Below are 15,143 nucleotides of genomic sequence, written 5' to 3'. Positions count from 1 at the left end.
CCACATTCCAGGAGTGGAGAACTGGGAAGCGGATTTCCTAAGTCGTCAGACTTTTCATCCGGGGGAGTGGGAACTTCATCCGGAGGTCTTTGCCCAAATACTTCGACGTTGGGACAAACCAGATATAGATCTCATGGCGTCTCGCCAGAACGCCAAGCTTCCTTGTTACGGGTCCAGGGACCCGGGAGCGGTCCTGGTAGATGCTTTGACAGCACCTTGGACTTTCGGGATGGCTTATGTGTTTCCACCCTTCCCGATGCTTCCTCGATTGATTGCCAGGATCAAACAGGAGAGAGCATCGGTGATTCTAATAGCGCCTGCGTGGCCACGCAGGACCTGGTATGCAGATCTAGTGGACATGTCATCCTGTCCACCTTGGTCTCTGCCTCTGAAACAGGACCTTCTGATTCAGGGTCCTTTCAAACATCAAAATCTAACTTCTCTGAAGCTGACTGCTTGGAGATTGAACGCTTGATCTTATCAAAGCGTGGATTTTCGGAGTCAGTAATTGATACCTTAATACAGGCTAGGAAACCTGTTACCAAAAAGATTTACCATAAAATATGGCGTAAATACTTACATTGGTGTGAATCCAAGAGTTACTCATGGAGTAAGGTTAGGATTCCTAGGATATTGTCTTTTCTACAAGAAGGTTTAGAAAAGGGTTTATCTGCTAGTTCCTTAAAGGGACAGATCTCAGCTCTGTCCATTCTTTTACACAAACGTCTGTCAGAGGTTCCAGACGTTCAGGCTTTTTGTCAGGCCTTGGCCAGGATTAAGCCTGTGTTTAAAACTGTTGCTCCACCATGGAGCTTAAACTTAGTTCTTAACGTTTTACAGGGTGTTCCGTTTGAACCCCTTCATTCCATTGATATCAAATTGTTATCTTGGAAAGTTCTGTTTTTAATGGCTATTTCCTCGGCTCGAAGAGTCTCTGAGCTATCGGCCTTACATTGTGATTCTCCTTATCTGATTTTTCATTCAGACAAGGTAGTTCTGCATACTAAACCTGGGTTCTTACCTAAGGTAGTCACTAATAGGAATATCAATCAAGAGATTGTTGTCCCATCATTGTGTCCTAACCCTTCTTCAAAGAAGGAACGACTTCTACACAATCTGGATGTAGTCCGTGCCCTGAAATTTTATTTACAGGCAACTAAAGATTTTCGCCAAACTTCTTCCTTGTTTGTCGTTTATTCTGGACAGAGGAGAGGTCAAAAAGCTTCTGCTACCTCTCTCTCTTTCTGGCTTCGTAGCATAATACGTTTAGCCTATGAGACTGCTGTACAGCAGCCTCCTGAAAGAATTACAGCTCATTCTACTAGAGCTGTGGCTTCCACTTGGGCCTTTAAGAATGAGGCCTCTGTTGAACAGATTTGCAAGGCTGCAACTTGGTCTTCTCTTCATACTTTTTCCAAATTTTACAAATTTGACACTTTTGCTTCTTCGGAGGCTGTTTTTGGGAGAAAGGTTCTTCAGGCAGTGGTTCCTTCCGTATAAAGATCCTGCCTGTCCCTCCCGTCATCCGTGTACTTTAGCTTTGGTATTGGTATCCCATAAGTAATGATGACCTGTGGACTGACTACACTTAACAGGAGAAAACATAATTTATGCTTACCTGATAAAGTCCTTTCTCCTGTAGTGTAGTCAGTCCACGGCCCGCCCTGTTTTTTATGGCAGGTCTAAATTTTAAATTATACTCCAGTCACCACTGCACCCTTTAGTTTCTCCTTTCTCGTTTGGTTCTCGGTCGAATGACTGGGTGTGACGTAAAGGGGAGGAGCTATATAGCAGCTCTGCTTGGGTGATCCTCTTGCACTTCCTGTTGGGGAGGAGTTAATATCCCATAAGTAATGATGACCCGTGGACTGACTACACTACAGGAGAAAGGAATTTATCAGGTAAGCATAAATTATGTTTTTTATTATACAGAAAAATTAGCATACAGAAGTAATAAAAAATGAAATTCATTAAAATCCAACACACACAGAGTTAAATTTACTAAATTAATTAAGCTTATAATAATTGTTTATATACCACTCGAAATGTCACTGATCTAGTTGTGCTTGCATGCAGTATACTGTGGTGCTGTCACTGATCTAGTTGTGCTTGCATGCAATAAACTGTGGTGCTGTCACTGATCTAGTTGTGCTTGCATGCAGTATACTGTGGTGCTGTCACTGATCTAGTTGTGCTTGCATGTAGTAAACTGTGGTGCTATCACTGATCTAGTTGTGCTTGCATGCAGTATACTGTGGTGCTGTCACTGATCTAGTTGTGCTTGCATGCAGTAAACTGTGGTGCTGTCACTGATCTAGTTGTGCTTGCATGTAGTAAACTGTGGTGCTATCACTGATCTAGTTGTGCTTGCATGCAGTATACTGTGGTGCTGTCACTGATCTAGTTGTGCTTGCATGCAGTAAACTGTGGTGCTGACACTGATCTAGTTGTGTTTGCATGCAGTATACTGTGGTGCTGTCACTGATCTAGTTGTGCTTGCATGCAGTAAACTGTGGTGCTGTCACTGATCTAGTTGTGCTTGCATGCAGTATACTGTGGTGCTGTTACTGCTCACTGCTCTAGTTGTGCTTGCATGCAGTATACTGTGGTGCTGTCACAGTTCTAAATGTGCTTGCATGCAGTAAACTCTTGTGCTGTCACTGCTCTTGTTGTGCTTGCATGCAGTAAATGGTGGTGCTGTCACTGATCTAGTTGTGCTTGCATGCAGTAAACTGTGGTGCTGTCACTGATCTAGTTGTGCTTACATGCAGTAAACTGTGGTGCTGTCACTGCTCTAGTTGTGCTTGCATGCAGTAAACTGTGGTGCTGTCACTGATCTAGTTGTGCTTGCATGCAGTAAACTGTGGGGCTGTCACTGATCTAGTTTTGCTTGCATGCAGTAACTTGTGGTGCTGTTACTGATCTAGTTGTGCTTGCATGCAGTAACACGTGGTGCTGTCACTGCTCTAGTTGTGCTTGCATGCAGTAAACTGTGTTGCTGTCACTGCTCTAGTTGTGCTTGCATGCAGTAACATGTGGTGCTGTCACTGATCTAGTTGTGCTTGCATGCAGTAAACTGTGGTGTTGTCACTGATCTAGTTGTGCTTGCATGCAGTAAACTGTGGTGCTGTCACTGCTCTAGTTGTGCTTGCATGCAGTATACTGTGGTACTGTCACTTATCTAGTTGTGCTTGCATGCAGTATACTGTGGTGCTGTCACTGATCTAGTTATGCTTGCATGCAGTAAACTGTGGTGCTGTCACTGATCTAGTTGTGCTTGCATGCAGTATACTGTGGTGCTGTCACTGATCTAGTTGTGCTTGCATGCAGTAAACTGTGGTGCTGTCACTGATCTAGTTGTGCTTGCATGCAGTAAACTGTGGTGCTGTCACTGATCTAGTTGTGCTTGCATGCAGTAAACTGTGGGGCTGACACTGATCTAGTTGTGCTTGCATGCGGTAAAGTGTGGGGCTGTCACTGCTCTAGTTGTGCTTGCATGCAGTAACCTGTGGTGCTGTCACTGATCTAGTTGTGCTTGCATGCAGTATACTGTGGTGCTTTCACTGATCTAGTTGTGCTTGCATGCAGTAAATTGTGGTGCTGTCACTGTTCTAGTTGTGCTTGCATGCAGTGAACTGTGATGCTGTCACTGATCTAGTTGTGCTTGCATGCAGTAAACTGTGGGGCTGTCACTGTTCTAGTTGTGCTTGCATGCAGTAAATTGTCGGGCTGTCACTGATCTAGTTGTGCTTGCATGCAGTATATTGTGAGTGGAGACAGGAGATTCCCTGCTTTTTATGTTCACCTGAGAAATCAAAGGAACATTAAATACAGTAGAATTGTATCAACTGCAAATGCACAATAAAAATAGCACTTACTCTGGATTTGAAATTATTAGTAGATTATTTTTTTTATCTGAGAAATTTCAAACATTGATTTCACTGGCCACTGTTTCATGTGACTGCCATCAGCCAATGAAAGACTCCTATACGTATACACTGTGAACAGGGAGTGTGCGTCAGAGAGTGTGCATAGAAAAAGACAGAACAAATTGATATCGGAAGTAAATTGGAAAGCTCCATCTAAATTATGAGACTTAAATTTTGAATTTCATGTCATTTTAAAGTACACTGGCATAAACATATATATAATACATACATACATACATATAGCTCAGTACTTGATGTCCTTGTTTAAAATTGTGATTTCATGATTCTCACAGAGCATGTCATTTTAAACAACTTTCCAATTTAATTTTTATTATCTAGTTTGCTTCATTCTCTTATCATTCTTTGTTGAAAAGCATACTTAAGTAGGCTCAGGAGCGACAATGAACTACTGGGGGATAGCTGCTGATAGGTGACTGCACATACATTTCTCTTGTCTTTGACTCACCTGAAGCAGCAGAATTATGTAGTAAAACCGTTTAATTTGCAGAATAAAAATTCACTTTTACGAAAGCCAGAAATTCCTGAGATGCCTCCTCACTTTATGTTCCTAATGAGAACAATAGCAAACATTACATGTAGTGTAGTAACAATACACACCTTAGGGAGGGAACAAACATTGCATGTAGTGTAGTAACAATACACACCTTAGGGAGGGAACAAACATTACATGTAGTGTAGTAACTAACAATACACACCTTAGGGCGGGAACAAACATTACATGTAGTGTAGTAACAATACACACCTTAAGGAGGGAACAAACATTTACATGTAGTGTAATAACAATACACACCTTAGGGAGGGAACAAACATTACATGTAGTGTAGTAACAATACACACCTGAGGGAGGGAACAAACATAATTATATGTAGTGTAGTAACAATAAACACCTTAGGGAGGGAACTAACATTTACATGTAGTGTAATAACAATACACCCCTTAGGGAGGGAACAAACATTACATGTAGTGTAGTAACAATACACACCTTACGGAGGGAACAAACATTTAATGTAGTGTAGTAACAATACACACCTTAGGGAGGGAACAAACATTTCATGTAGTGTAGTAACAATACACACCTTAGGGAGGGAACAAACATTTCATGTAGTGTAGTAACAATACACACCTTAGGGAGGGAACAAACATTTCATGTAGTGTAGTAACAATACACACCTTAGGGAGGGAACAAACATTACATGTAGTGTAATAACCATACACACCTGAGGGAGGGAACAAACATTACATGTAGTGTAGTAACAATAGACACCTTAGGGAGGGAACAAACATTACATGTAGTGTAGTAACAATACACTCCTTAGGGAGGGAACAAACATTTAATGTAGTGTAGTAACAATACACACCTTAGGGAGGGAACAAACATTTCATGTAGTGTAGTAACAATACACACCTTAGGGAGGGAACAAACATTTCATGTAGTGTAGTAACAATACACACCTTAGGGAGGGAACAAACATTACATGTAGTGTAGTAACAATACACACCTTAGGGAGGGAACAAACATTGCATATAGTGTAGTAACAATAAACACCTGAGGGAGGGAACAAACATTACATGTAGTGTAGTAACAATAGACACCTTAGGGAGGGAACAAACATTACATGTAGTGTAGTAACAATAGACACCTTAGGGAGGGAACAAACATTACATGTAGTGTAGTAACAATACACACCTGAGGGAGGGAACAAACATAATTATATGTAGTGTAGTAACAATACACACCTTAGGGAGGGAACAAACATTACATGTAGTGTAGTAACAATACACACCTTAGGGAGGGAACAAACATTGCATGTAGTGTAGTAACAATACACACCTTAGGGAGGGAACTAACATATACATGTAGTGTAATAACAATACACCCCTTAGGGAGGGAACAAACATTACATGTAGTGTAGTAACAATACATACCTTTGGGAGGGAACAAACATTTCATGTAGTGTAATAACCATACACACCTGAGGGAGGGAACAAACATTACATGTATTGTAGTAACAATACACACCTTAGGGAGGGAACAAACATTGCATATAGTGTAGTAACAATAAACACCTGAGGGAGGGAACAAACATTACATGTAGTGTAGTAACAATAGACACCTTAGTGAGGGAACAAACATTACATGTAGTGTAGTAACAATACACACCTTAGGGAGGGAACAAACATTACATGTAGTGTAGTAACAATACGCACCTGAGGGAAGGAACTAACATTACATGTAGTGTAGTAACAATACACACCTGAGGGAGGGAACAAACATTACATGTAGTGTAGTAAAAATACACACCTTAGGGAGGGAACAAACATTACATGTAGTGTAGTAACAATACACACCTTAGGGAGGGAACAAACATTACATGTAGTATAGTAACGATACACACCTTAGGGAGGGAACAAACATTACATGTAGTGTAGTAACAATGCACACCTTAGGGAGTGAACAAACATTAAATGTAGTGTAGTAACAATACACACCTTAGGGCGGGAACAAACATTACATGTAGTGTAGTAACAATACACACCTTAAGGAGGGAACAAACATTTACATGTAGTGTAATAACAATACACACCTTAGGGAGGGAACAAACATTACATGTAGTGTAGTAACAATACACACCTGAGGGAGGGAACAATCATAATTATATGTAGTGTAGTAACAATACACACCTTAGGGAGGGAACTAACATTTACATGTAGTGTAATAACAATACACCCCTTAGGGAGGGAACAAACATTACATGTAGTGTAGTAACAATACACACCTTACGGAGGGAACAAACATTTAATGTAGTGTAGTAACAATACACACCTTAGGGAGGGAACAAACATTTCATGTAGTGTAGTAACAATACACACCTTAGGGAGGGAACAAACATTTCATGTAGTGTAGTAACATTACACACCTTAGGGAGGGAACAAACATTTCATGTAGTGTAGTAACAATACACACCTTAGGGAGGGAACAAACATTACATGTAGTGTAATAACCATACACACCTGAGGGAGGGAACAAACATTACATGTAGTGTAGTAACAATAGACACTTTAGGGAGGGAACAAACATTAAATGTAGTGTAGTAACAATACACACCTTAGGGAGGGAACAAACATTTAATGTAGTGTAGTAACAATACACACCGTAGGGAGGGAACAAACATTACATGTAGTGTAGTAACAATACACTAGGTCCACAGTGTACTTCCGGGCTACACAGGGCAGGAGGTCAATCAGGCAACACGCACCGTGATGAAAGAGGAGGTAAGTAACAAGAAAGTTCCTTGAGGCTTCAAATAAAAGATAACGATCTTTATTGGGACAATGATAAAAACAAATTCAGAGCAAATGCTCCCTTTAGCAAGAGGTCGGGGTCACAGCTGAGCAAACCGCAGACATGTTTCGCGTGTGAAGACACGCTTGATCACTGCTGTATGTGAGCTGTGTTTCTGGCCTCTATTTAAAGGGACCTTACATAATTAAGAACAATCAGGTTAACCCTTTCCTATCTTTGCTACTCAATAGAAGGTACACTGAGCTAATTTCTATAAGGTGGGGAGTAAAGAAGACCTGTTATAACAGAATGTTATCAACAGTGATAGTCTTTCTAGTTCTACCTCTTTTCAAACAGGTTTTGTTTAATTATAAAACTGTTCTCTGATGCTTAAAAATTGGACAAACAGTTGTGTTAATGTAAAGTTTTAGTCTGAAGTTTATATTTGTAACACTCAGTATGTGAATTTTATTTAAAATATAGGAAACCATTATTGATTCTTTTTTTTATCCGATTAGTCGATTAATCGAAAAAAATAATCGGCCGATTAATCGATTATGAAAATAATCGTTAGTTGCAGCCCTAGAGTGAACAAACATTAAATGTAGTGTAGTGACAATACACACCTTAGGGAGGGAACAAACATTAAATGTAGTGTAGTAACAATACACACCTTAGTGAAGGAACAAACATTACATGTAGTGTAGTAACAATACACACCTTAGGGAGGGAACAAACATTACATGTAGTGTAGTAACAATACACACCTTAGGGAGGGAACAAACATTTACATGTAGTGTAATAACAATACACACCTTAGGGAGGGAACAAACATTACATGTAGTGTAGTAACAATACACACCTGAGGGAGGGAACAAACATAATTATATGTAGTGTAGTAACAATACACACCTTAGGGAGGGAACAAACATTTCATGTAGTGTAGTAACATTACACACCTTAGGGAGGGAACAAACATTTCATGTAGTGTAGTAACAATACACACCTTAGGGAGGGAACAAACATTACATGTAGTGTAATAACCATACACACCTGAGGGAGAGAACAAACATTACATGTAGTGTAGTAACAATAGACACTTTAGGGAGGGAACAAACATTACATGTAGTGTAGTAACAATACACACCTTAGGGAGGGAACAAACATTTAATGTAGTGTAGTAACAATACACACCGTAGGGAGGGAACAAACATTACATGTAGTGTAGTAACAATACACTAGGTCCACAGTGTACTTCCGGGCTACACAGGGCAGGAGGTCAATAAGGCAACACGCACCGTGATGAAAGAGGAGGTAAGTAACAAGAAAGTTCCTTGAGGCTTCAAATAAAAGATAACGATCTTTATTGGGACAATGATAAAAACAAATTCAGAGCAAATGCTCCCTTTAGCAAGAGGTCGGGGTCACAGCTGAGCAAACCGCAGACATGTTTCGCATGTGAAGACACGCTTGATCACTGCTGTATGTGAGCTGTGTTTCTGGCCTCTATTTAAAGGGACCTTACATAATTAAGAACAATCAGGTTAACCCTTTCCTATCTTTGCTACTCAATAGAAGGTACACTGAGCTAATTTCTATAAGGTGGGGAGTAAAGAAGACTTGTTATAACAGAATGTTATCAACAGTGATAGTCTTTCTAGTTCTACCTCTTTTCAAACAGGTTTTGTTTAATTATAAAACTGTTCTCTGATGCTTAAAAATTGGACAAACAGTTGTGTTAATGTAAAGTTTTAGTCTGAAGTTTATATTTGTAACACTCAGTATGTGAATTTTATTTAAAATATAGGAAACCATTATTGATTCTTTTTTTTTATCCGATTAGTCGATTAATCGAAAAAAATAATCGGCCGATTAATCGATTATGAAAATAATCGTTAGTTGCAGCCCTAGAGTGAACAAACATTAAATGTAGTGTAGTGACAATACACACCTTAGGGAGGGAACAAACATTAAATGTAGTGTAGTAACAATACACACCTTAGTGAAGGAACAAACATTACATGTAGTGTAGTAACAATACACACCTTAGGGAGGGAACAAACATTACATGTAGTGTAGTAACAATACACACCTTAGGGAGGGAACAAACATTTACATGTAGTGTAATAACAATACACACCTTAGGGAGGGAACAAACATTACATGTAGTGTAGTAACAATACACACCTGAGGGAGGGAACAAACATAATTATATGTAGTGTAGTAACAATACACACCTTAGGGAGGGAACAAACATTACATGTAGTGTAGTAACAATACACACCTTAGGGAGGGAACAAACATTGCATGTAGTGTAGTAACAATACACACCTTAGGGAGGGAACTAACATTTACATGTAGTGTAATAACAATACACCCCTTAGGGAGGGAACAAACATTACATGTACTGTAGTAACAATACACACCTTAGGGAGGGAACAAACATTTCATGTAGTGTAGTAACAATACACAACTTAGGGAGGGAACAAACATTTCATGTAGTGTAGTAACAATACACACCTTAGGGAGGGAACAAACATTTCATGTAGTGTAGTAACAATACACACCTTAGGGAGGGAACAAACATTTCATGTAGTGTAGTCACAATACACACCTTAGGGAGGGAACAAACATTACATGTAGTGTAATAACCATACACACCTGAGGGAGGGAACAAACATTACATATATTGTAGTAACAATACACACCTTAGGAAGGGAACAAACATTGCATATAGTGTAGTAACAATGAACACCTGAGGGAGGGAACAAACATAATTATATGTAGTGTAGTAACAATACACACCTTAGGGAGGGAACAAACATTTCATGTAGTGTAGTAACATTACACACCTTAGGGAGGGAACAAACATTTCATGTAGTGTAGTAACAATACACACCTTAGGGAGGGAACAAACATTACATGTAGTGTAATAACCATACACACCTGAGGGAGAGAACAAACATTACATGTAGTGTAGTAACAATAGACACTTTAGGGAGGGAACAAACATTACATGTAGTGTAGTAACAATACACACCTTAGGGAGGGAACAAACATTTAATGTAGTGTAGTAACAATACACACCGTAGGGAGGGAACAAACATTACATGTAGTGTAGTAACAATACACTAGGTCCACAGTGTACTTCCGGGCTACACAGGGCAGGAGGTCAATCAGGCAACACGCACCGTGATGAAAGAGGAGGTAAGTAACAAGAAAGTTCCTTGAGGCTTCAAATAAAAGATAACGATCTTTATTGGGACAATGATAAAAACAAATTCAGAGCAAATGCTCCCTTTAGCAAGAGGTCGGGGTCACAGCTGAGCAAACCGCAGACATGTTTCGCGTGTGAAGACACGCTTGATCACTGCTGTATGTGAGCTGTGTTTCTGGCCTCTATTTAAAGGGACCTTACATAATTAAGAACAATCAGGTTAACCCTTTCCTATCTTTGCTACTCAATAGAAGGTACACTGAGCTAATTTCTATAAGGTGGGGAGTAAAGAAGACCTGTTATAACAGAATGTTATCAACAGTGATAGTCTTTCTAGTTCTACCTCTTTTCAAACAGGTTTTGTTTAATTATAAAACTGTTCTCTGATGCTTAAAAATTGGACAAACAGTTGTGTTAATGTAAAGTTTTAGTCTGAAGTTTATATTTGTAACACTCAGTATGTGAATTTTATTTAAAATATAGGAAACCATTATTGATTCTTTTTTTTTATCCGATTAGTCGATTAATCGAAAAAAATAATCGGCCGATTAATCGATTATGAAAATAATCGTTAGTTGCAGCCCTAGAGTGAACAAACATTAAATGTAGTGTAGTGACAATACACACCTTAGGGAGGGAACAAACATTAAATGTAGTGTAGTAACAATACACACCTTAGTGAAGGAACAAACATTACATGTAGTGTAGTAACAATACACACCTTAGGGAGGGAACAAACATTACATGTAGTGTAGTAACAATACACACCTTAGGGAGGGAACAAACATTTACATGTAGTGTAATAACAATACACACCTTAGGGAGGGAACAAACATTACATGTAGTGTAGTAACAATACACACCTGAGGGAGGGAACAAACATAATTATATGTAGTGTAGTAACAATACACACCTTAGGGAGGGAACAAACATTACATGTAATGTATTAACAATGCACACCTTAGGGAGGGAACAAACATTACATGTAGTGTAGTAACAATACACACCTTAGGGAGGGAACAAACATTGCATGTAGTGTAGTAACAATACACACCTTAGGGAGGGAACTAACATTTACATGTAGTGTAATAACAATACACCCCTTAGGGAGGGAACAAACATTACATGTACTGTAGTAACAATACACACCTTAGGGAGGGAACAAACATTTCATGTAGTGTAGTAACAATACACAACTTAGGGAGGGAACAAACATTTCATGTAGTGTAGTAACAATACACACCTTAGGGAGGGAACAAACATTTCATGTAGTGTAGTAACAATACACACCTTAGGGAGGGAACAAACATTTCATGTAGTGTAGTAACAATACACACCTTAGGGAGGGAACAAACATTACATGTAGTGTAATAACCATACACACCTGAGGGAGGGAACAAACATTACATATATTGTAGTAACAATACACACCTTAGGAAGGGAACAAACATTGCATATAGTGTAGTAACAATGAACACCTGAGGGAGGGAACAAACATTACATATAGTGTAGTAACAATACACACCTTAGAGAGGGAACAAACATTACATGTAGTGTAGTAACAATACACAACTGAGGGAGGGAACAAACATAATTATATGTAGTGTAGTAACAATAGACACCTTAGGGAGGGAACAAACATTACATGTAGTGTAGTAACAATACACACCTTAGAGAGGGAAGAAACATTACATGTAGTGTAGTAACAATACACACCTGAGGGAGGGAACAAACATAATTATATGTAGTGTAGTAACAATACACACCTTAGGGAGGGAACAAACATTACATTTAGTGTAGTAACAATGCACACCTTAGGGAGGGAACAAACATTACATGTAGTGTAGTAACAATGCACACCTTAGGGAGTGAACAAACATTAAATGTAGTGTAGTAACAATACACACCTTAGTGAGGGATCAAACATTACATGTAGTGTAGTAACAATACACACCTTAGGGAGGGAACAAACATTACATGTAGTGTAGTAACAATGCACACCTTAGGGAGTGAACAAACATTAAATGTATTGTAGTAACAATACACACCTTAGTGAGGGAACAAACATTACATGTAGTGTAGTAACAATACACACCTTAGGGAGGGAACAAACATTACATGTAGTGTAGTAACAATACACACCTTAGGGAGGGAACAAACATTACATGTAGTGTAGTAACAATACACACCTTAGGGAGTGAACAAACATTAAATGTAGTGTAGTAACAATGCACACCTTAGGGAGTGAACAAACATTAAATGTAGTGTAGTAACAATACACACCTTAGGGAGGGAACAAACATTACATGTAGTGTAGTAACAATACACACCTTAGGGAGGGAACAAACATTTACATGTAGTGTAATAACAATACACACCTTAGGGAGGGAACAAACATTACATGTAGTGTAGTAACAATACACACCTGAGGGAGGGAACAAACATTACATGTACTGTAGTAACAATACACACCTTAGGGAGGGAACAAACATTTCATGTGTTTAGTAACAATACACACCTTAGGGAGGGAACAAACATTTCATGTAGTGTAGTAACAATACACACCTTAGGGAGGGAACAAACATTTCATGTAGTGTAGTAACAATACACACCTTAGGGAGAGAACAAACATTTAATGTAGTGTAGTAACAATACACACCTTAGGGAGGGAACAAACATTACATGTAGTGTAATAACCATACACACCTGAGGGAGGGAACAAACATTACATGTAATGTATTAACAATGCACACCTTAGGGAGGGAACAAACATTACATGTAGTGTAGTAACAATACACACCTTAGGGAGGGAACAAACATTGCATGTAGTGTAGTAACAATACACACCTTAGGGAGGGAACTAACATTTACATGTAGTGTAATAACAATACACCCCTTAGGGAGGGAACAAACATTACATGTACTGTAGTAACAATACACACCTTAGGGAGGGAACAAACATTTCATATAGTGTAGTAACAATACACACCTTAGGGAGGGAACAAACATTTCATGTAGTGTAGTAACAATACACACCTTAGGGAGGGAACAAACATTTCATGTAGTGTAGTAACAATACACACCTTAGGGAGGGAACAAACATTACATGTAGTGTAATAACCATACACACCTGAAGGAGGGAACTAACATTTACATGTAGTGTAATAACAATACACCCCTTAGGGAGGGAACAAACATTACATGTACTGTAGTAACAATACACACCTTAGGGAGGGAACAAACAATACATGTAGTGTAGTAACAATACACACCTTAGGGAGGGAACAAACATTACATGTAGTGTAGTAACAATACACACCTTAGGTAGGGAACAAACATTACATGTACTGTAGTAACAATACACACCTTAGGGAGGGAACAAACAATACATGTAGTGTAGTAACAATACACACCTTAGGGAGGGAACAAACATTACATGTAGTGTAGTAACAATACACACCTTAGGGAGGGAACAAACATTACATGTAGTGTAGTAACAATACACACCTTAGGGAGGGAGCTCTTCACTTAGGCAGTCAGTGCTAGGAGGCCATTGATTTATACAACTTTACTAAATGGAGATACTATGAGCCTCTTCTATTAACATAATGAGGTTTCATCCCTTGTTTACAGGTTTTCCAGTGTTTGCACCAGAGATCATAAAGGTGAAGTCAGAGACGGAGGAGCCAGATACCAGGGATCATTTACCCACAATAAAAACTGAAAATGTTACACCCACAGGTATTGGTGAGAATCATTTTAATCTTTTGTTTGACTTTAATGTTGCTGAGAGTCAGACACAACCCATTAATCCACTCTCAAGTGTCCTGGGGTATTTCCAGGGACGTGCTGTCATAGGAGGCAGGTGAGGCAGCGCCTCACCTGTCCTATGTGTGTAATTACACCAACCAATACATTTTTAATAATTAAAAAAAAAAAAAAAAAAAAAAAAATTTATAATTTTTTTTTTGTATTTATTAGTGACCCCCCTTACCCCTAACCCCCCTGCCACCCACTCAGCTATCTTTTTTTTTATTACTTTGACTGTCGTGTTGTATTCTCAACAAATACAATCATATTGCGCAAGTAGGAAGAGGCGGTGAGCCCTTCCGTTGCGCAATATGATTGTATTTGTTTGTATGGGCTGCAGGAGACTGCTACCTAGTGGCGACTAACATTTAATGTCTCTTCCTCGCTGCCCATACCGCTCCCAATAGAGGCTAGTCTATGGCAGCCTCGGGAGCCCTCTCAGCCCTGCCTGCCTCGCCTCAGCCAATCAGCGTGCCGCGCGGTCCCAGTCTCACTGACACTAGTGACACCAACCCACAACAACCTGACCGCAGCCCTCGCCCTCATATATAAGGTGCAGGTAGAGGTGTCTGGAATAAGCAGAGGGCAGGATCATCACCCTGTGGCATCATCACACTACATTGTACCATGGCAGACACTCTCCGGAGGCTGAGCAACAGCGAGACTTGCAGGTTGTTACAGGACAAGCTGGAGGACTGGTACAAGGATTATCACGTGAGTCGTGAGCTGGTAGATCTAGAAACGGCTTTATTTAGTTTGTATGCACTTCTTGATGGATCCTATGTTGTACATTAAATATGCACTTTATAGTTATGATCAAATCATTTTTTAGTTTAGGCATTTAATAGGAAATTTATATTTTTCCTTGTACCTTAACCTATGT

The 15,143-nt window shown here is 39.3% G+C and overlaps 1 protein-coding gene across 1 annotated transcript in view; it reads left to right on the top strand.

Annotated features, from left to right (window-relative positions):
* Positions 1-15,143, top strand: part of LOC128659927 (uncharacterized) — a 150,279-nt gene that overhangs the window by 80,635 nt on the left and 54,501 nt on the right. Inside the window, exon 4 of the mRNA XM_053713513.1 lies at positions 14,084-14,197. Within this exon, the coding sequence (XP_053569488.1) occupies positions 14,084-14,197 (114 nt within the window). The remainder of the gene's footprint in view (positions 1-14,083; positions 14,198-15,143) is intronic.

The sequence above is a fragment of the Bombina bombina genome, chromosome 5, assembly GCF_027579735.1.
Source record: "Bombina bombina isolate aBomBom1 chromosome 5, aBomBom1.pri, whole genome shotgun sequence".
Taxonomy (NCBI): Eukaryota; Metazoa; Chordata; class Amphibia; order Anura; family Bombinatoridae; genus Bombina; species Bombina bombina.
Note: the sequence above shows the minus strand (reverse complement) of the source record. Positions and strands in the feature narration are given on the sequence as shown.